Source organism: Poecilia reticulata, chromosome 17, assembly GCF_904066995.2.
Source record: "Poecilia reticulata chromosome 17, P_reticulata-male-v2, whole genome shotgun sequence".
In the NCBI taxonomy this organism is placed as follows: Eukaryota; Metazoa; Chordata; class Actinopteri; order Cyprinodontiformes; family Poeciliidae; genus Poecilia; species Poecilia reticulata.
In genome coordinates, this window is record NC_088846.1 from 26,121,040 (window position 1) to 26,143,941 (window position 22,902).

At 39.2% G+C, this 22,902-nt stretch overlaps 1 protein-coding gene across 12 annotated transcripts in view; it reads left to right on the top strand.

The window, feature by feature from the left end:
* The window catches only part of svilb (supervillin b), a 52,318-nt gene extending 31,832 nt beyond the window's left edge, over positions 1-20,486 (top strand). For 5 of the 12 annotated variants that reach the window (XM_008433946.2, XM_008433945.3, XM_008433939.2 and 2 more), the window contains 25 exons: positions 284-758; positions 2,761-2,893; positions 4,307-4,360; positions 5,663-5,740; positions 6,626-6,773; positions 7,138-7,233; positions 7,691-7,771; positions 7,898-8,075; positions 8,518-8,696; positions 8,992-9,147; positions 9,975-10,111; positions 11,047-11,194; positions 11,291-11,436; positions 12,132-12,307; positions 12,646-12,793; positions 13,201-13,480; positions 14,320-14,471; positions 14,546-14,651; positions 14,868-15,075; positions 15,188-15,321; positions 15,580-15,735; positions 15,988-16,131; positions 16,294-16,415; positions 16,738-16,893; positions 19,763-20,486. In XM_008433946.2, coding sequence (XP_008432168.1) covers positions 284-758; positions 2,761-2,893; positions 4,307-4,360; positions 5,663-5,740; positions 6,626-6,773; positions 7,138-7,233; positions 7,691-7,771; positions 7,898-8,075; positions 8,518-8,696; positions 8,992-9,147; positions 9,975-10,111; positions 11,047-11,194; positions 11,291-11,436; positions 12,132-12,307; positions 12,646-12,793; positions 13,201-13,480; positions 14,320-14,471; positions 14,546-14,651; positions 14,868-15,075; positions 15,188-15,321; positions 15,580-15,735; positions 15,988-16,131; positions 16,294-16,415; positions 16,738-16,893; positions 19,763-19,849 — 3,878 coding nt within the window. In that variant the 3' untranslated portion in view covers positions 19,850-20,486. Of the gene's footprint in view, positions 1-283; positions 759-2,760; positions 2,894-4,306; positions 4,361-5,662; positions 5,741-6,625; positions 6,774-7,137; positions 7,234-7,690; positions 7,772-7,897; positions 8,076-8,517; positions 8,697-8,991; positions 9,148-9,974; positions 10,112-11,046; positions 11,195-11,290; positions 11,437-12,131; positions 12,308-12,645; positions 12,794-13,200; positions 13,481-14,319; positions 14,472-14,545; positions 14,652-14,867; positions 15,076-15,187; positions 15,322-15,579; positions 15,736-15,987; positions 16,132-16,293; positions 16,416-16,737; positions 16,894-17,173; positions 17,196-19,762 lie in introns of all 12 variants that reach the window. The other 7 variants (XM_081597926.1, XM_081597928.1, XM_008433943.2 and 4 more) reach the window with 6 other exon arrangements.
* The last annotated feature ends 2,416 nt before the right edge of the window (positions 20,487-22,902 follow it).

Genomic DNA, 22,902 nt, shown 5'->3' on the forward strand with positions numbered 1-22,902 from the left:
CAAAAACATGAATTAAGAGCAGTCAGGGTTGGTCATTGAATAATCTGATGGCTGCAGACAGGAATGATTTCCTGTGGCGTTCTGTGGTGTATTTTAGTTTTACTAAAAAAATAATACTGGTTGAAATCTGGTTTGATCAATCCATCTAAAATGTTTTCTTTCTTTGTCCCTTTACATGTCAAATCAAAACAGAACATTTTTGCTTGTTGCTATTAAAATAATCATGTTAAAATCTTAATTTCAACATGATTTCAAAAACATGCTTGTGGTCTCTTTCCTGCAGACTTGCCGGATCACCCAGGGCCGCTGAAGCCGCTGATAGCTAAGGTATCGTCCCGGACTGTGTCTTATATTTCAAGTGGCCAGCAGCAGCAAAGCATCCTCCAGCCCCCTCAGACTCTTCCCAAACCCAAAACGTTATACATCCAGCCGCAGTCCCACTCCCAGGCCCCGCCCACCCAGCCCAAACCCTTCACCCACTCGCTGCAGCCCCAGCCCAAACCTCCAGGTCAAACCCTATCGAAGCCGTACCCTCAGGTTGCCCCCCATCCTGCTCAGGCAAAACCTCAGGCGCCGCCTCAGACGCCCCCTAAGCCTCACTCCTTCCCCCTGGCTCTCAAGCCTCAGGTCGCGACCCCGGATCATCCCGAGGACTTCAGCAAGAACAGTGTCCATTCTGGAGACCTGCTGTCCCCCACGGAGCCCGGAGACCAACTGTCTGACGGCATGTCCACCAAACAGATGTCCATCAAGGAGAGGTGAGACTCATCTGGTTAACTTTATATGTACTCTATCTGCACCTGTCGTAGTAAGCAATTAATCAATTAATCAATTTCATGATTAATTAAAATGAGATCAGTCTTTTTTTTAAAGGTTTTATTGGCTCTAGTGGCCTTTATTTGATAGTTAATTGACAGGAAACATGGTAATGAGAGAAGGGGGAAGACATGCAGCAAAGGTCACCAGGCTGGGAATCGAACCTGCGACGGCCACGTTGAGGACTGAGGCCTCCTCCATATGTGGGTTGTGCTTAACCCCTGAGCCACCACAGCACACCCCTAGATCAATCGTTTTTTGAAGGGCAATTTTGTTTACAGAGACTTTGTTATACATGTTATTTATGGTTTTGGTTGTGTATCGATTTTGTTTTGTGTTTTGTTTTATTTTGGATATTTAAAATGTCTTCCAGTTGAGTGTTAAGTGTTTCGTACAAGATTAAAGTTTACTTGTATTTGACTGAATTAGTTGAAAATGGTCTCAAAATAACAATACTATCGCTTATCACAATAATTTCTTGGATGATTTGTTGTTCAGTAAATACTGTTTTTGTGAAAGCCCTAAATATAAAACTAATTTTTATTTCAGGTCACATCAAGATCATAAATTTCCTCAAACAGAGGGATGTAGCAGAATGTATTAATAAAACTACTAAACTGCTCATTATCATAGCTCACTCTGTATTTACTGAGTACTTCTTAAATCAAATGATATTTAGCATCTTTTCACATTCGACACTATACAAATAAAAATTGCACAACTTTTCTCTTGAAGTTCTGGATTCTACAGACTGTTTTGTGCCGGATTCGTATTTGATGTGGACACGTGTGAACCATATTAATCTGTTGATTGTTGACGTTAGAATAAATTACAGGTGATAGGAGCCAGACAACTAGTTCAATAAATAGGATTTTGTTTGTTTTTATAAAAAAATTTTTTTTGCGTAACAGATCAAAAGACATAAAAAGTTGTATATCATAAATAAATGTAAAAAAGAATGAGCAAATACAGATATTTACCTTAGCTACATGAGACTAATGACTAACTGAAAATCAGTAGATTATTCCTCACTCAGATATAATCTGATAGCATAAATAAAGACAACATTTCTGAGCAATATGGGTTCTCCACAACGTTTCTGATTATATTGTTTAACTTTTGATTTAAAAAAATGTATTATGAATTTTCTGCAGAAATATGAATTTAATAATATAACTATAAATGACACAAATTACAAATCTGATTTTCTACTAAGCTGAAGAAATAAACTTATTATTTTTCTTAGTGATGTTTAAACCTTCATTAATGGGAAGCTTCTTGCAAACAGAGACACAAAGAGAGACCTGATATCAGTGAATAAGTCTGGATAAAGAGGGTGGAAATGGGATCTTAAAGACATTAAAGAATTTTAAACATTACCCTTTAAAAAACCGAAAGGTGAGAAAATTGCTAGTTTCTCAGAGTTTAACAGTTTTAAACATGTTTTCTTACACAGTAAAGTTTCTACCTCTTTCAAATCACTGAAGAATCTTTTTGTAGCATTATTATAATCTTTTTCTTGGCAGCCAGCAGAGGTCTGTGCAGATGGACCGTCCCCTCTGAGTTTTAGCAGATTTCTCAGATTGCCCTCATTTCTGGCCTTTTCATGCAGCAGCAGCAATAATAATGACACACTTTCTTTTACCCTTCAGCCATCCGTTATTAGCTCTGCTCACACACACACCTTTTATACAGGCCAGATTTGTTAGCTGAGAAACCAATAAAATGTTTGTTACTTTTGAAAAATAATTTCTTTTCAGCACCTCTGATGCTTTATGGGAGCTTCTGGTAAATTTGTAAAACGCCTAAAGATAAACTAATGTTTTATTGCAGCGGAATAATGGGACTGTTCAGTCCTATTATTGGTTGCTTGGGAAAAAGAATTAACAAACATTAATTCCTTAAATACATGTATAAACCTTCTTATCTTTTGTTTATTGTTAGGGTGGCGCTCCTGAAGAAGAGCGGTGAGGAAGACTGGAAGAACAGGATCAACAAGAAACAGGAAGTGGCAAAAGCAGCATCAGCAGAGCAACAGCAGCAACAGGAATGGGAGATGGAGACCAACCAGAAGAAGGTTTGGCCATAACCATTATAGATGTTTGCTTAATAATAACTACAATCACAGTTACTTTACTTTGTTTGGATTTGTGTTCTCGCCTTGCTTTAGGCTAGAACAACTGAGTTATATGCAAAATTCAGACATAAATGAACATGTCTTGTATTGCCCATAGACCTATCCTAAGCTGAAATATTGCAACTACTGTTAATCATGGAGTTTGCATCATGTTTTAGGTTGTTTATGTCACATTTGCACTGGTGCTTTACCCAAATTTAGGACTATCTCCACACTTTTTGCCGCAAATCAAGCGCTAGCTGGTCGAGCCTTGGTACCAAATCAGCTTTCAAACAGTACAGCGATCAGAAACGCTCATCAAAACTGACAGATAAAGCAGGTTGACACTGAGAATGACCAAAGCCTCACTTAAATCCTATTAAAATGTGCGAACTACACTTAAAAGTGCAGAGTAGACACATCCTGTCAGAACTATTTCGTAATCTCATTAACGGCTCTAAAAAACATATGGCTGAGGTGCAACTTGGACAAATATCAGAGCTGGATGAGTCTTTAAGCGTGAATGTGTACCTTTAATCCTTTGTTGATTAGAGAAAAAAATCCCCAAATATGGCTATGGATACATAACTGCATTGTTTATTATAAAATCCTCCTTCCTCAGCAAAATAATGGTTCAAATAATTAATCAAAACTCAAAATGAATAAGTTATTGAAGCTTTTGGATAAATTATTCTGTCCAGAACTTTGATAAATCACATGCTGGTGTAGAGTCAAGCGCCCCATTAATTTTGTTTCTGCATGTCTGCAAACAAGAATGCTTTGTTTCGGGATACTTGTAACAGATCTGTATGGATATATGTTTTTTTAATAAATTTTCTACAAAGTATTGAAAAAATGTTCTGCATTTCTTGCTCTGATTGTTTTGTTATAAATGAAATAAATCTAATAAAGGTTCAGAGAAATAATTAATATTTCTCTTTTTATTTTAAAGGTCTTTTTTTTACTGTTCACCTTTCTTAATTATAACTCTATTGTAACTTTAGATTTTATTTCACACATTTTTCCTTTTATGGTGACTTTTTCAACCTTTTTTCTTTTCCTAAATGATTTTTCTTTTGCACATTTGGTGATTAAGCACATTTTTACAAACCAGTAGGGCAAAGAAAACTATTTCCAGACTGGTTTGGAGTATTTCAACAATATCAGACCATAGAGGCTTTCTAAAGAGCCTCTTTTCCGCTTCTCACCCGCTTCACTATTAGTATTCTGTTGGAAGAAGCGTCCTGTTTCAGCCTTTCACGGCAATCCCCCTCCTCCTGTCTGAGTTGCAAACTCTTTACCAACAACTGCTGCCCCTTTTCCCCCCACCTTGTTTCCATCAGCTGAGTTGTTTCTCTGTTTTAACCCTTTCAGGAGGAAGGCGTCGCTCAGGACCAGTCTGCAGTGTCTGGCTCTGAACAGCTTTGGGTAAGACTCGCTGCCAACAGCACACCAGTTCTAAGCCAATCAGCTTGGAGCAGTAACTGTGCCGTCCAATCACATTGTGTTTGTGTGGCTGGCTAAATCTACTGCTAATGGTGAACAAATACAAATAGAAAATGGAGTGTGAACAGCAAAGACAGAAACCCCTTCTCCAAAATTCGACACCTTCCAGCTTGGCTGAAATTAGCAGCCGCCCACATGGGTACACCAAATGTCTTTTGAAGAAATGAAAACTATCTGTTTGACCACGATGAGAAGAGACAGAGTGAGGCTTTAAGAACACCACAGACTCACCATCTTTTGTTTCTTGTTTCCGTTCATTTTCCTGCGACTTTGCTGTTGGTACACCTGGATTTACCCACTGAACAACAATAAAGGATATTTCGATCCTATTCTGGTCTAACAACTGTTACGCATGGTGTTGGCAGCATCATTCTGTGCAGCATGAAAATATTCACACCGTTTAAATGCATCAATCTTTTTTCATGTAAACTTTAAAGAGGACTTATGTCATCTTTGTGCTTTCATTTGGGTCTCTACTGGTTCCAAAAACAACAGAAGTTTGTAAAAAACAGCCAGGTGGTTTTTTTGCAATAAGTTAAGCTTTTTGGAGTTTTGAAAATAAGATGTTTCAAAAACGTCAGTTGAGTCACACTTTGCTGTTACCTAGCAACCGCCGGAAATGCCTCGCCTGTCACCTAGCAACCCAGAGTTCCAGTACGGTTGGTCATTAATATTTACCACCCAAATATTATTCAAATAAAAAAACTAGATTCACACTCAGACAGTCACAGTGAAATTGTTTGTCTTTTTTCTTCTTTTTTTTTTTTAAAGAAGCAAACTCTAAATGTGTAAAATCCTACAACAAATGTGCTTGTTAGAGAAAAGACAAAGAGCTAAAACTGGGAATCATGTCATAACAGAAAGTGACTGTTAAAACTAATAAGTTGCCACCTTTCAGGGACTTTTCAGGGGTGCAGACATATCGTTGATACCAGCGATGTTTCCATCATTAAAACATCTCTTTTTAAGGAACACATTATTTAAAATAGCTAAACAATTTATTTTGTCATCGGATTGTATGTTTTTCTAAGTACTAATATCAGTTTACCAGTTGGAGTAAAGTAAACTAACCTCCAGTTTATACTTTTTGCATCATGTTCTTAGTTTCTGACTTTCTCTTTTTCTCTTTTAAATCCAACCTTCATCTTCTTCCATCCTTATTACTTTTGGATGTTTTTACATTTTCTCCTTTTTTCACTTTTCAATCCATCTCTCCATCCTCAGGAGCCTGTCTTCTCCTCAACCTTTTCTCCTACTATTTCTCTTGGCCAAAAGTGCCAATATATTGACCATCATGGTCAGGTAAGGACTAGTGCTTATGGATGGCATGAAGTGGGCTCCTGTCTTTCTTTGCTTGAGAAACAAAAGATTTTCTTTGCCTTGGTGAGACGGATTCACTGCAAAAACACAGGAATTTGTTTAGTTTTTAGTGCAAATGTCTTAGCACACTTGAAATTAGATAAAACTAACTTCAAAGTAACTTTTCCGCAAGATATTGGAGCTCGTTTTAAGCCAGTAAATCCTTAATATTGATTAAAAACTGTACTACCTGCACTGGCAGTTTATTTCAATTACAAAACTGGAAAATGTTTTAAGGGGAAAAATCTACTAGTGGAAGTAGAACTTTTGCATTAATATTAACCAGTTATTGACTTAAAACAAGCTCTTTTCTTGCTAAAAAGTTACTTTCAAGTTAGTTTAGTTACTTCAAGTGTGCTAAGATGTTTGCACCAGAAAGTAGAACAAAAATACTTGGCAAGTTGTGTTTTTTGCAGTGTTCGTAACGGCAGCATGAATAGCAGGCAGTGTTGTTTCTGAAAGAATGGAGAGGACTGGATAATCATGCACCTTGCATGCTTGGATTGATCTAATCTTTGCGTTTCTGCTTGAGTTGATGCTGTCACTTCATGAATAATTGGTTGGGAGGAAGTAGAAGCTCTGACATGATGTTACAGTGAAGTTATTTGGAACATGATGTAACACTTTAGGGTTGTATCTTATAAGCAGTGGTAAATAGAGGATTTTATCCACTCCATGGATTTGATTTATGTGCTGATTTCATCAGGATGACTGGAAATGAGCTGAAAACGAGGAACATCTCCTGCATCCAGAGTTTATTCCATTCTGTACAAGCTGAGGCACTTCAACCTAATGAGCTTCCTTGTTTTCAATCTCATCTCTGTGCAGAAGGGTGGGGAAGAAACCGAGGCCCAGATGACCATCGAAGAGAGGAAACAGATGATTTCAACGCGTGAGGATGCCTGGAAGACAAAAGGCAAAGGAGCCGCCAACGACTCCACTCAGTACACAGTTGCTGCGCGAATGGTCAAGAAAGGTCAGTGCAAAACTCTGCTGCTCTGGAGAGGAAAATAATTTTTGACAGAATAAACAACAGATTTAAAAACTTAAAAATACATATATATCTATGTAGATGGATTTTTAAAGTTACCATTTGGTTTTTTTTCCTGATTTTATAAGAGTTACTTTGGCAGGAGACATTTAATTTTAGGTGTTTGAATCTGAATTCTTTAAATTTGTTTAAAACAAAGATGTTGCATAAGCATCAAAGCATAAAGTAACAAGATCTGCTAACAAAACATGACTGACTGTCAAAACAAATCACAATTAACAAATCGCTCTTCTTCACGGTCTTTCAGCAGTTATGTAATCTGATGTTGTGATTTTCTCTGTGTCCACAGGCCTGGCAGCCTCCTCCTCAGTTATCAGTCCCATTCTGTCACCAGTTTCCACCAAACTCAAGAGCAGCACTCCAGCTGTCAACAAACCACAGGAGGGTGAGAAAAGTCCTGATTCATTACTACTATTTCATCCTCAGTGTCCTGAAAATCTAAATATGACTCCTTATTTCTGTCCTTTTAGAATGTTAAATCTGATACAGAGCCAACAAGCGGCTGGATAAAAGCTAAATCAATCTTGTTATGCAAAAATATACAAACAAGACTACTGGACTACCTTCTGAAATCTTTCAAGCTAAATATTCTGTGAAAAAATAAAGTTAAAAACCACAAAACAATCAGAGCTGAGCAAACACTGAAACCAAAAAACATAGAAACAACAACCAGCAGGAAAATTAAATAAAAATATATGCTAAAGTATAAAACCAGATAAGACTGGTTTTAGACATAAACACTTTTAGCTTTACAAGGTCTCAGTTGTGAAAAGGCTAAAAAGATACCAATCCACTTCCATTGAGGTTGCTGCTGTGTCAGAATATAATTATTTTATTTTCAGAAATTGAGGCCAGGCCAGAAATGGAGTCAGATAAGAAGCTGGACAAGCTGGAGAGCTTTTTGGGACGAATTAATAGCAAAGGTATGCAGCTAAACGCAAGCTTAATACAGTATTTATGATGGCGAATCTCTTCTTTTTATTTACTATCCATTATAGGTGTGTTTTCTATTATGTACATTAAGTCCTAATGTTGACTGTCTTCATCAGTGGCAGGTTTGCAGGAAACCACCATTACAGTGACGGAGAAGGCGGTGAAGGAGGTGATGAAGCTGGACGATGAGATTTTCTCCAAGTTCTACAAACGCGTTGCAGAATTTCCTCGCATGCCCACAAGGATCGAGATCAGCGAAGACTTTGACAGCATCTTTGGTTCTCACGGTCCAACGTATGAAAACACAATAAACTTCTTTTCATTCCAGTACAGACGACTGTCTTAAAATATGTTTATTAAAATAACAATCTCATTGCAAAAACACAAACATTTTTGCACAAAACTAAGTAGAATGAATGATTTCTTAATATTATTGAAAAAGTACTGGTTCCACTAGCAGATTATTTCACCTATAACAAGAGATTTTCCCCATTTTATAAGTAAAATAATCTGCAAGTGGAACTATAAAGTTTTTCGAACAATATTGAGGAATTATTGACTTAAAACAAGCTCGTAAATCTTGCTCAAAAGTTACTTCCAAGTTAGTTTTGTCTTATTTCAAGCGTGCAAAGATATTTTCTCTGGAAACTAGATAAAAACATTGGTCAGATTTTGTGTTTTAATTCTCATTTTGTCTTTTCCATCATGTTCTGTGGCTGTTTTCCCTCCTACGCAGGCTGGCCTCAGCCATGGTGCAGCATAAGCGATCTGTCCGACCATCCAGGAACGTTCAGGCTTCAAGAAATCCTCTTAAAATGCTGGCAGCTAGAGAGGACATACGGCACGAATACACAGAGGAGAGACTGAATGTGGCACAGCTGGAGAGCAAGAGGATGAAGGCTGAGAAGAGTGAGTGTAAGGATTGCAGCACCTTATGGTATATCTGTGAGTTTAGGAAGAAGAAAGAGTTAGAAATGACTCACTGTGTTTGCTGTTTGAGGTAAAAAAAAAAAAAAAAAAAATCCCAGTGGGATATGTGAGGCATTTTGAAAGCTTACACAGCTAGGCCTTTTTTTAAACACCATAAATTAGTACAAAAACACCTCTGACTCATTTTCAAAGTAGTGTTTACACTTGGGATCTTGTTAAATTTATTGAACCACTTTGTAGATTTTAATTTTAATAAAGCACTTTTTTTCCATTCCTTCAGTAAATAAAAACTCAGATTACTCCGAGGCCGCTCTGGCAGGTCTTGCCAGCAAAGAAAACTTCAGCAGTGTGAGTCTGCGTAACGTCAACATCTCAGAACAGACCTCCAACAACAGCGCAGTGCCGTTCAAGAACCTCATGCTGATCCAGGTTAAAGGTAAAAGCTCTGGTTACCTGCAAAACATTTTGTGCTACTGAGGACTAAGAAAACTGACGATTAATAGTTTTTTAGACTAAAACTAGTTCCAATCTATGAACTATTGAAATCCACTTAGACCTGCATTAGTGTTGCAGTTTGACCGCCATCCAGCAGAGGGCGCCCCTGGTCATCCTTAAGCGAAGCCTTTTGGCGCAGAATTAAAGATGGCGGCCGTAACAGAACGGAAAGGGGGAAAAGATCCAAACTGAGTCCGGAGTGGGACGCAAAATGCATTTTATGCGGTTCTGTTTTGAAATATAAATCTTTCGTTTCACCTTCAGCCGCGCTGCATGACGAAGCGGGGTCAGCTTCTCAACTAGAAATTACTGATTTGCTACTAAAGCGAGGATGTGACGACAGAAAAAAAACGATTTTTGAGGGCTGTCGTGAGTTAGTGAACTTCATGCAGATTAATCATGTGAGAAAACCAACATTTTCAGTTTATTCTGTGTATTTAATACTTCTGATGCAAAGTGTTAAAATGTAATGTTTTTTCTTTATTCAGCATATTATGAAAAACGTTTGCACTTTATTTAAAACATGGTCAGCCCTTTCGCTACACAAGAAAACGTTTGCATCAATTAATCAGTGGATCGATAAGATCAATCAACTTTAGATGAACTCATTAACTATAACTTTCATCTCTATCTGCTGCACTTTAAATCCATTACATGTACTATTGCAAAAAAAAACCCAATATTTGAACATCAGGAGATTAAAATTACTCCAGGATTCATTTTGTAAGTGTAAAAATGTATTGATAATGTCGATTGTGTCGTCTGTAGGTCGTCGCCATGTTCAGACCAGATTAGTGGAGCCCAGAGCCTCGTCGTTGAACAGTGGGGACAGTTTTGTGCTTGTCACACCGGAGCACTGCTTTGTCTGGATAGGAGAGTTCTCAAATGTGATTGAAAAAGCTAAAGTGAGTATTGTTGCTCTGCTTTGTTGGTTGGAAGTACTGCTGCAATTCTCATATTTAGACAAAAATTATTAATCAGTGCCCCTCATCTTCATTCCATTCTTCACATTGACACTTTGATTGCGTTCTAACAGTAAACAAATGTGACCCGATCGTTTAACCCCAAAAAATCCAGTCTTTGCTGATTCGACAACATGTCCCATTGTTTTCAAAGCATCTGCAGTCTGAACAGTCATGTCGCATTTTATTCAGCTGTTAGGTCATTGATGTGAGACATGCATCATAATTCTGCACCAAAAGGGCAGATGTGGTTAATCTGGACGTAAACAATGGCTGAAAATTATGATTATGAAAGATGTCTCGCATCACAACCCCACCATTCTTGGTTCTGACTAAGCATCCAAGCAGACATCCCTGCAGAAGTTGCAGTCAATGCTCCAGAAGAAGTTGTTGCTATTAGTTGTGCTTTCTTTTTTACTGGCTTCCTTTGTGTTATGATTTTGTGACGACCCTGTTGGTTCTTCTTGCTGTATAAACTTTAAAACTGATCAATAAACAGCGGTTTCCATTGTTACTTTCGTAAGCAGTGCGCTGCTCTGTGGTGTCAACGTTGTTGTTCTACGGGTCGCTTTGGAGTCGTAAACAGTTCACACAGAAATGTGATTGCAGTCGGGTTTAATTACTAATCAGAACGGCCATGGGGAAAAAACATCAGAGCTGAGCATCAGCTGATGAACGTAGATCCACTTTATTCATTCCCTCTTATGAACACTTTCATTTGTGTTTTTCCTGGTGATCAACGGCATTTTCACCACATTATGTTTAGCTACAGTCACCCACATCTTTTCGTATTTATCTGGTTTGTTTTTAAGTTCAGAAAGACTTTCTCACATCATCTTCTGACGTTTTTTTGGGGGTTTGTTTGTGTCTGTGCGTAGGCAACAGACTTAGCCACGTTCATCCAGACTCATAAGGACATGGGCTGCAGGGCGAGTCAGGTGCAAACCATCGAGGAAGGTGTTAACGCACAGGGTTCTGATGCGCAGCAGTTCTGGACAGTCCTGGGAGGACAGATGTCTTATAAATGTAAGACTTCAGACAGAAGCATTAATACCAAATGTTTCTTTTTAAATCACTTGATTACTCATTTGTATTTTGTTTTTATCTCTAACTGTCCCACAGCGGCAGGTCCACCAGAGGAGGATGAGCGCTTTGAGAGTGGCATTGTGGAAACCAACTGCATCTTCAGACTGGTGGACGACAAACTGGTTCCCGATGATGAGGAGTGGGGGAAGATTCCTCACACCTGCCTGCTCGCACCCAAGGAGGTGAATTGATGATTTAACATTTCTCTTGTCTTATAACAAGACAAATATATATATGTATATATATATTTTTTTTAATGACGGCATGTGAGACACTAAAGGTACATTTCTGCTGTTTTAGTCTGCAGAGCTGCCTCTAAGAAAGGTATAAGAGCAAGGTGCAATTTTACAAAGTGTGGAAGTGATTTGTGATAAAATCCAGGTCTGGATAAGAACGGGGAAAAAAAAGAAAATGTTGGAAAATAAAAAAATATTTTCCAACATAAAACTAATGGCTTTAACATGCATTTTTACATTCTTCAGATATAAAAGTCACAGATGTGAATTTGAGGTCAATTCTTCTTGCATCTCTTTTAGAACAAAATTCAAACTGGTAACTAAATATAAAAACGTTTACAAGGATTTCTAAGTCTGTTGTGTCCTAACTACAGATCATGAATGAATCATGGTTGAAATAATTTATATCTATGTTTTTTTTGGGACGCTTCTGAGTTTTAGTAGATTGCTGGATTGAACTTTCTGCGTGCAAAATGTTTTTCAAGGAGATTTAATTACATGACGTATGTGTGTAGTAGAGTGTAAACAGCAGACGATCATGTGAATGTTTGCTTTCAGGTTACATTGCTGTTATTAAACCACACGGCAGCTGCAGAGGGTTAGTTTACTGGAGGGCTTTGTGTTCGCTCTGTGCGCTGCAGGTGTTGGTGTTTGACTTTGGCAGCGAGGTGTATGTGTGGCACGGAAAAGAAGTGACCCTACCACAGAGGAAGGTGGCCTTTCAGCTCGCCAAGCACCTGTGGAACGGGACGTTTGACTACACCTGCTGCGACATCAACCCTCTCGATCCCGGAGGCTGCAACACGCTCATCCCCAGGTTAGCGGGTGCTAATTAGAGCTGCAACATGTCTAACATGCAGATAAGCTAGGAACCTTGTGTGCTCCTTATGCTTTTTTCATAAGCTTCAGTATGAAACTTACACTACAAATTAGGGTGGCAGCTAATTGATTATTCTGATGATTAATCGTATAACAAAAATGTTATATCTGAAAAAAGTTGCAGGTTTTACAGCACAGGTTCCACTCAGACTGGACTTTATAAGGAGGGCTTGGAGCCCTTTCACAGCTGCTTGTTTTTGTAGTTTGTTGTTGTTTTTTGTCTGAGGTCAGTGTGCGATTAAAGTTTTTCATGTCTGCTGTGTTTTTGGTCCACAGGAAGGGCCAGGGCCGTCCTGACTGGGCCATCTTTGGCAGACTCACTGAGCACAATGAAACCATCTTGTTCAAAGAAAAGTTCACGGACTGGACAGAAGTGAAGTCGCCAACGCTGAAAGAAGGAGTTGAGTTTGTAACCGAGCAGAAGGTTCGCTACGTTTTTTTCTGTTGTCTTAACTGTGCCGTTTTTCTCTAAGCAGATGTTTCCAAAAACAGTCACACAAGAATTAAAGACTTAACGTTTATAATAAAATGAACAATTTTCCCCTCAGTCCAGCTAAAAAGCAGGCGATACTTTGTTTGAAGGAATGAAGGGATTTGTCATGAACATGAAGGAGTTTTCATGAATGTTTATGAGTGTGGTCATAAAGTCCCATTTGATAAATAATGACACTTTTAAAGCAAGGTTACATTAAAAGTTACATTCCAAGTGCTTTAAAAGTGTGAAGTTTGCATTATTGCTGACCTCTGACCTAGACACTTTAGAAAACACCAGTTTTCTTCTTGATAGCGTCTGAATTGTTAAGTAATTTCTCCTTGTTTTCTTCCTCTCAGGAGGCTCCTGGACATGAGTGTCGACCTTACGACACGTCCCTGATGCTGCCTCTCCTCCAGACGCCCATCAGCACCATTCTGGACGGGGTGAACGTGGGCCGGGGCTACGGCCCCGTGGAGTCGGAGGACCTCATGAGGCTCCAGGAGATCAGCACTGCCTCTGTGGACGTTTGGCACATCCTGGAGTTTGACTACAGTCGTCTGCCGCGGCAGAGCATCGGCCAGTTCCATGAAGGGGACGCCTATGTGGTCAAGTGGAAGTTCATGGTTAGCACCTCAGGTCTGTCTCTGCAGTTAAAGCAACACTGCGAATTATTCTTAAAGCTCTAGTATGTAACTTTTGTAATAAATCTGTTTTTCACATATTTGTTCAAACTTTCACCATGTCCTGACAGTTTTCCATGAGACAGATAATCTGTGGAAAAAATCAAGCTCCTCTAACAGTGCTACTATTGCCACCTGAAAAAATGTACAGTATCTAGTCAAAAACAACCAATCAGAGCCAGGAGGAGGGTCTTGGTGCTGTCAGTCAATCTCGTGTACGTTCTGCTAATGTACTAGTGGCAGAGAAACAAGTTACTGGTACAGAAAAAACATTTGTTTGCCTGAAATTTCATAGCAGGCTCTGTGTGGGGGGATCAGAGAGCAAAGGGGAGTTTGTGCGCAGTGTGTACATGAGCTTGATTGACAGCATTAAGACCCTCCTCCTGGCTCTGATTGGTTGTTTCTGCATTGCAAAAACACAAAATGTTACCGAGTATTTTTGGTCAAGTTTCTTGTGTACAGATGAAATAAAATTAACTTGTAAGATGTAGGAGCTTGTTTTAAGTCAATAAATATTTAATACTATTATTTCACTTATAACAAGATATGACGAAGTAATGAAATAGTATGCCAGCAGAACTAGTACTTATTTATCAATATTTAGGAACTATTGACTTAAAACAAGCTCCTGTATTTTGCTAAAAAGTTACTTGTAAGTCAGTTTTGTCTTACTTTAAGTGTACTGATATTTGCATTAGATACTGAACAAAAAAACTGATATATTTTCAATAAACGTTACTTTTTGTAGCTTTAAATCAGCAAGTATTGTTTACATTTTTTTCAAATGTGTCCCAGTGGGTCGAAGGCAGAACCCCGAAGCGAGGAGCAGCGGGCCAGGGAAGGAGAAATGCTGCTACTTCTTCTGGCAGGGCAGGAACTCGACGGTCAGCGAGAAGGGAACATCGGCGCTGATGACGGTGGAGCTGGGCGAGGAGAGAGGAGCTCAGGTAGAGCCGTAGGGTTGAAATGGGCTCTGTGTTTGTTCCAAATCTAATCTGAGTTTAACTCCTGTGTATTTCAGGTCCAGGTGCAGCAGGGAAAGGAGCCGCCATGTTTCCTGCAGTGCTTCAATGGAGGGATGATCATCCATGCTGGCAAGAGGGAGGAGGAGGAGGAGAACACTCAGAGTAAGCTTTTGTTTGGCGTCTGTATATTTTATTCATACATTTGTTGACGTAAGTTTTAAATGCAAAAGGATTGATGTTTTGATCGCTTACTCTGTATTTTATTAAATACTTTTTTACTCTTACTTGAGTAAAAATATGTTGAAGTACAGCTACACTTATTTGAGTATAATTTTTGAGAACTCCACTGACCTCTGATTATGTCAAATTTCTATCCAGGCGAGTGGCGTCTGTACTGTGTGCGGGGTGAGGTGCCGGTGGAGGGCCACCTGCTGGAGGTGGTGTGTCACTGCAGCAGTCTGCGCTCCAGAGCCTCCATGATCCTGCTCAACATTAATAAAGCCCTCATCTACCTGTGGCATGGATGCAAGTCTCAGCTGCACACTCGCAGCGTTGGAAACACAGCTGCGCTTAAAATCAAGGAACAGTAAGGAGAACTTCTTCTTTGTTTTTTAATGCCTTTTGAATAGTTTTGGAGTTCACTCAGTAAAAATCCACAACCTTTTGTTAAATCCAATTCATATTTTTCTTTTTGCCAGGTGTCCTCTGGAAGCAGGCCTTCACAGCAGCTGCAAAGTGACCATCCATGACTGCGACGAAGGAGTGGAGCCTCCGGGATTCTGGGAGGCGCTGGGGAGGAAAGACAGGAAGGCTTATGACTGCATGCTCCAAGGTAGGCAGGAGTTTAATGTTTTAGATAAATTAAATATTGACAGTTTGTGCAGTTTGACTGCTGATGTGACTCATGCAGGTAAAAAAAGATAAAATTTTCATTTAAAAAAAATGTATCTGGGACCTGGACGGGCACCGCAGCTGGGGAGATCCGCAGGAAGGACCCGGCGCGTGTCCAGAGTCAGCACCGCCCGCTAGAACCCGAGCCGCGGGACGCCGAATGATCTACTGAATGGTCTAAAATCTTTTTTGTCGTCAGATCCGGGTAAATTCAACTTCACTCCACGGCTCTTCCAGCTGAGCAGCACATCTGGAGACTTTGTAGCGTCCGAGTTCTTCCATCCGTCCAGAGCTCCTGAGCTGGTCAGCTCGCTGCCGTTCCTGCAGGAAGACCTGTACAACGCTCCGCAGCCTGGTGAGACCAGAGCACGGCCTGCAGGAATCCTTTATTTTACTTCATCTGAACATTAGAGTATCATATCAGAATTGTTTTAAGTTCTGAAACCTTTTGGTTTATTTTTTCATCATTTATGCATTTTTAAAAGTAGCTTTTGTGATTTAATCCATTTCATTTCTCTTTTTGATGAGTTGAGAAGCAGTGAACTTGTTACAGGAATGTTACAAATCCTCACTTTCTGTCATAACTATTTATGTCTTTCCTGCAAAGCTCTGTTTCTGGTGGATAACTTCCACGAGGTCTACCTGTGGCAGGGCTGGTGGCCTCAGGACAGCGAGAGCACCGGCTCGGCCCGCATCCGCTGGGACGCAGACAGGAAGTGTGCGATGGAGACCGTTCTGCAGTACTGCAAAGGTGAGCAGAAAGGAACCTTGGCCTACGACTGCATGCAGGCGTGATCTGTGCAGGACGATTATGCTGTGGTGTTTTCCTTCTCTGATTTGATTGATTTCAGTCAAAGTACATTTTTTTCTTCTGTCAACTTTATGGCGGTTGTTCGGATGTTTTTCCCTGCAGAGAAGAACGAGAAGAAGCCTCAGAAGTCGTATTTGATCCACGCAGGTCTGGAGCCGCTCACTTTCACTAACATGTTCCCCAGCTGGGAGCACAGGGAGGACGTGGCTGAAATCACAGAGAGAGTAAGACAAAAAAAAAAAACATTTTTTATGTCCAGACTCTTTACGGTGCCGTGTTAAAGTGTTCATACCCCTTTAACTTTATTCCTTTTACATGAAAACACTTAAAGGTGACCTATTATGCTTCCTTGAACAGATTAGGATAGATCTGTTGAGACCCAAATGGAAGCATAAAAATATTCAGAAAGTGAATTTTGTATAATAGATCCATTTAACAGGAATTGGTGACCATTTTATTTGAAAGTATCAAAGTAACTGCGGATTAATTATTTTTTCCACGTTTTATTGGCTGTTTCTCTGACTTCTTTCCCGTTGTTGCCAACAGGAGGCGGAGGTGTGCAACCAGATCATCCTGGTGGAGGACGTGTTGGCCCGACTCTGTCAGAACATTTACCCTCTGGCTCAGCTGCAGGCCCGGCCGCTGCCAGAGGGAGTCGACCCGCTCCGCCTGGAGATCTACCTCTCTGACACGGACTTTGAGGTGTGTTGGCACACAAAAATACCACATTTACCTCCGGGTTTATTTAATAAGACGTGAATTAAACACTGGAGCAGAACTGAAAACGGGGGCCCTCGTCGGGTCAATCAGCGTTGCTTCCTAAGTGGACAGTTTGATTTCACAGAAGTTTGATTTACTTGGAGTTATATTGTGTTGTTTAAGTGTTCCCTTTATTTTTTTGAGCAGTATATTTCAACAAGAAATGTTTCAAAGTCAACATGGACACCCTTTGATTCATCTGACTTCATCTTTCACTTCACAGACTAATTTGTAGGTGGATTCAGGTAAGAGCAGCTCCTGTGATTCTTCAGACTGGGGACTTTATCTTTCTGCATGTCTGCACTCTGTTCCTCTTTCACAGTAGATTTATAAAATCCATCCTGCCTCTTCACATGAGGACAAAAACGTCACGCTCTGCAGAAAGCTCGCAGACATTTAAAATGATGGTTTCCTGTTTTTCAGACAAGGTTTTTAAACTAGTTGTGGTTTAGATTGCAGATAAAAGCATTGACAATCCTATTTTAATGTATTACAAGTCACAAACTGGAGACTTGAATAATAATCTGGGTTTAGTCTAGGTTTTACACTTGAAATAGCCCTTTAATCACTTCAGCATCAGTTTAATGATTTGTGAAACATGGATGTAAATCTCAAGAAAAAAATCCAGAATCTTTTATCTGGGACAGTATGAGATTAATAAATGAAAAATTGTGTCAGCATTAATACAAGATTATTACAAAATGTTCTGTTTTCTCTTCAGTGAACACAGACATATTATTTTAACATAAAATGTTCAAATATGTTATTAAAGTTGGTGCAAAACCTACTGAAGGCAAACCAAATGAAAACGCAACATAATTTATTTTTTCCCTCCTTTTATGACTGAGTTTAATCTGATGTTAAATTATTTGTTCAGCTGTAGCTCATCTATCCAACACTCCTGCTTCGCTCCTGTTGTTCTCGTCTCACACACACAAAAACAACACTTTCCACCTGACATTCTTCTCTCTCTCTGAGTAAAAATACACCTCAGTGACTCACCATTTGCTGCACAGTTTGACTCACTTTCTGTTTGTGGAGCACAAAACAGAGGCACTAAAACCAGCAGAATGATTGCATGCCATATCCTGTCAGAGCGATGTCCGTCTGCTGAGTGTGTCAGCATTCGAACACTCCAGTTTCTTCCCAACAAACAAAACAAACGGAACAAAGAAATGCAACGTTCATATTTACATCACAACTTTCAGACACTTTCTGTCTGTTGTGGATCATTATTTCAGATCTGACTCTAATTTTGTCCTCAGTTGCCTTGGTTGGTTGTTGTGTTTTAAAGGGTTTCAGTGGGTAGAAAAGTACAAGACCTTTATGAAACATTTATTTTATTAATGTAACTATTGAATTGTAAATAAAATCTTATTTCTACTCCTTTTTAAATGTCACATAAGGTGATAAAGACGGTTATTTGCTCTGACCAGTACTGCAAAAACACAAAATCCTACCTAGTATTTTTGTCTAGATTCTAGTTCCAGTATCTTAGTACACTTGAAATAAGACTAAACAAACTTATAGGTACCTTTTCATCAAGATATAGGAGCTTGTTTTATGTCAACAATTCCTTAATATTGATTTGAAAAAGTACTAGTTCCACTGGCAGATTATTTTCTTGCTAAAAAGTTACTAGTGAGATTTATTGTTTTTTTTTTATTTCCAGTGTAGTGACACTAGAAACTAGACAATACTTGGTAAGATTTTGCTTTTCCAGTGTGTAAATTAGTCTTAGAAGTAGAGGTGTAAAGTAATACTTCAATGGTAACTGATAGTCCAGATATTTTGACCTAAACAAGTAAAAAATAAAATAAAACAAATCAGAGCAATTTGTTAAAAAGGGCTGTATTCCATGTCTGCATCTGTGCATGTGGTTGTTTGGTGGAACGTGTGCAAAACCAGAACTCTAAATGGAATGCAGCCTTTCTTAACAGACCAACATTTCTGCAGCCTGAAATTCTCACCTATCAGGTTAGTGAGACACAAACTGTCCCAAGTGCAAATAAACTGTTTATTCTTGCAACTTTTCTATTTTATTCCTCTGGCTCTTTACATACGCTCTTACTGTGTATTTGTTTGTTTCTTTGGGACAAATTTAAAAGCCATTTGTTCAACTTGATGAGCACTGAAAGGGTATTTACTGATGTAAACAGGTGGTGGAGCTAGAATCAGTTTCACCACGAGGGGGCGACAAAGGACATCTGCAACCCTGGCAGTGGAACGAGGAAACCCACAAAAAATTATTTCAAAACACAAAATTAAGATAAAGTTCTAAGACCATGATGCAACACTACATTTCCCTCATCTGTTTAAGCAAACAGTGCACAGCTCATTTTACTATGGAGGGCCAAAAGGGCCACAAATCAGTGAATACATTAATTGTTTAAATTAATAATTATTAATTAAAACAATACTTTTTAAGAAAAATATACAAGTATATTTTTTGTTCCCTTTTGCAGCAGATTATAAATTTTATCTGTCAACCATCAAAGTTGGTGGGCGGGACTAACACTGCTGTAGCCGACATGATTGGCCTGAAGTAGACATATTGGGAAGTTTAACCAATCAGATGCTTACGTTTGGTGAGAAATTACTTAGTGGTACACTCCTGGAGTCTCATGACATACTGTCACAACATGGTTACGGTTTTAGCAAATCTATAAAAATATGTGCTATTAAAGTTACATACAGCAGCATTAATGTAATTCTGGGTTTATTCAGTCATTGCTGCAGGATATTCATATAGATCCACTAACAACAGAATTGAAAGTTGTCCTGATCAACTGTTTTCTGTCTCCATCTGCAGAAAGGCTTGGAAATGAAGAGAGAGGACTACGAAAGTTTACCAGGGTGGAAGCAAGTGAACCTAAAGAAGGCCAAAGGACTGTTTTAAGCACTTTTATTTTATTTTTCTACTGAAGATGGCAAGAACAAGTGGAAGATTGGAAGTCTGAGACAAGAATACCAGAAGACATCATTTTCAAAAATCCTACATGAAAGATTAAACCGAAGACGAGTGTTTTTCTCCTCAGCTGTGTCAGTATTAAACAGAATTAAATCTGTGTGGTTTATGAGCAGGTTAAAAAAAAAATCCTCGCTGTGATTCATTTGTGGTCTTTAAGCTCTTCCCATCACTGAAGTTGTCACTTGAGGAAGGAAAAACATTAGACGCTTGTTGTCAGAGTGCCATGCTGTGGCTGTGTGTACGCGATGCGACTGTATATAATGTTTGTGTGACTAATGTTTCCTGCTGTAAATGTGAGTGTAAGCGACTTTGTACCCTTGTAAAGACGAACATCAGGTGTTGCAGAGAAAAACAAAAGCTGCCATGCCTCATAGATGACTCCGGATCGACTTTGCTGCTGTGGCCGAGCTGAATGCCAGAGGAGAGTTGAAACGAAAAGAGAGAAAACACAGTGCCTTGCTTTTTGTGTACAGTTTATATACAGAAATTCTAGTCTGCATTTTTAAAGACTTTCTTTGTGATATAAGACATAGTAGATTAAATTAAAAATGATGTCCAAACCGAATGAGAAGTTATTGTTTATTTCAAAGTGCTGCATGAACACAGAATTTACCAGTTCAGCTTTTTTAAATTGTTACAGCTACAAACTTAAATTTTTTCATGACAGTTGAGATCAGATCATCAAGTACCAACTGATCAAAACATCAATTATTTAATAGGTAAAAATTACATCATCAGACAGACCAAAATATGAAGTTATGTGAAAATTTTAGCATTTTAAAGATCAAACTGTGAAACTTATGAAACTAACAAAAACTGCAGGTATGTGTCTTGGTTTCAAACAAGCTTGTTTTTTATTCAGTGGAGTCACAGTGTGTAGAGTATCCAGAAGTTTTACTCGGGGAAGAGCAGCAATACTAACAACTGCATAACTTTGTGTTGCAAATTGGTGGGGACACATTGTGAGGAACAGCTGGGGAGGGGAGGCAGAGCTGATGCTACCAGGAAGGCTTTTTAATGTGCTAATAAGGCCAAAACTTAAATGTGAATGCCATGCATTCTAGAGATGTGTCGATCAGGTTTTTTCCTGCCGATTCCGATCACCGATACCGATCACATTATTATTATTTTTTTAATCATAAGCACTACCGGTTACATTATGTAGAAAAAGGAATCATGAATTCACCTTAATTTAGACAAAAACTTTTTAATAACTTTTTCCAAGAAAAAATCAAAACAAAACAGGCATTGTGCAAATTGTACTGCTATCGGTAATACTATCTTTAACAGACTGATAACATATGAAGGCTCTGAAGAGGCTAAATAATACAAAGAGCCTAAATAAAACCTCTCAACATTGCCAAAAAATTAAAGTATAAAACTTAACATTCAAAGGCAAATACAGGTTCCATTACAATAAACAATCCAGAGTTACTGAATAAAAACTTCCTGATAGCATGGCGGCTAGCTGGTTACTGCTAGTTCTGATTGACTGTTTCTGACTGAGCAGAGTAATTATGCAGAGCAGGGAGGAGATAGATTATTTTTTCAGAGATTATCTGTCTCATGTTAGGACAGCGAAAGTTTTAATATGTATGTAAAATGTATTTTTTTAAGTTAGAGGCTGCAGCTTTAAACAGAGGTTCGGTGTGAGAGTCACTACCAGGTGGAGCAGAAGCGGCGCTCCGTCTGTGAAATATTACTACCTGTAGCGTAGCAGCGGTTCAACAGCGAGAGCAGAACCAGCGTCTTACATCGCAGCTCGAAGACTTAAATTATTTTGCGGGTTATTTGTTTAGCTTTCTGACCGTCATGCTAATAATCCAGGTGAGTGTTTGTAGCTGTGCGCTGCTTTACCTGCTATCTGATCCTCCTTATGTCTTTTTTACTGCAGTGAGCCTCGATGTAGCCAAACTCTGTCATGACATTGTTTATATGCCATATTATATTCGTCGTGTTGATGCATTTTGACCTGCTTCACCCCGAGGTAATTTTCCGCCGCAACACACAAACTTCCCCATTCACTCAGTGCGTTATAGTTCCACATCGCTTAGGATTTGTTGCTGCGCGTTTGCGCAGAGTGAAGGAAAGAGGAGAGCAGCTGCACAGGCAGGCTGCGAAATGAGAGGCAGGTGATCCGTATCGGCAACAAGAGACCGTGATTGGCGATCACCGATCATGTACTTTTTCACGGAAATCGGCCGATTATGATCGGTGGCCGATCGATCGGCACACCTTTAATGCATTCTTACTCAATAGCCTAGAATATACATCCTGATGAGGTTTGTCAGACTAATAGTACTTATTGAAAATTAAAAGAAAGAAGGTATTACACATATATCAATATCCAAGACAGAACATAAGTGTCCAAAGCTGCATTAAAACCGATCCGCAGGTTTCAACAGTGAAAAAACATACAAGCTTAAAGCGATCAGCAAAACTTAGGCTTCCCCCATCACCCACTGACTAAAGTCACCAGGTGAGCAACAGGTGATCTACAATCACTACAATGATCTACCATGTGATCCAGACAGAGTTACGCCTATCCACCACATCAATACCCAGAGTTTCTCTGGACCCTTCAGGCCTTAAAGACACATTTAAATTTATAAGGTTTGTTTGTATTCATTCTGGGTTAACAGTGTGATCATTTCTCAGTCTAAGTTTTACTTCCTTTTCGTTTCCATGAAGAGTCGGATATTTCTGTGATCGTCTCCAAACCCATCACCTGCTGAGGTCACGGAGAACGGCCCAGCAAAGATCCATCAGATTTAGAGGTGAGTTGGACACACCTCATCAGGTGAAAGTAACGGTGAGGTCATCAGGTCACTGTAACTCCTGGGGGTCAAAGGTCACTCCAACTGGAGAAACTTCAGAAACGTCCGTCCATTAGAGCTCAGTCTGAGCAAGGAAAACCCTCAGACTCCCTCTGGTGGACGGAAATATACGGTCACATAAGAAAATCAGTTAATTTAATATCC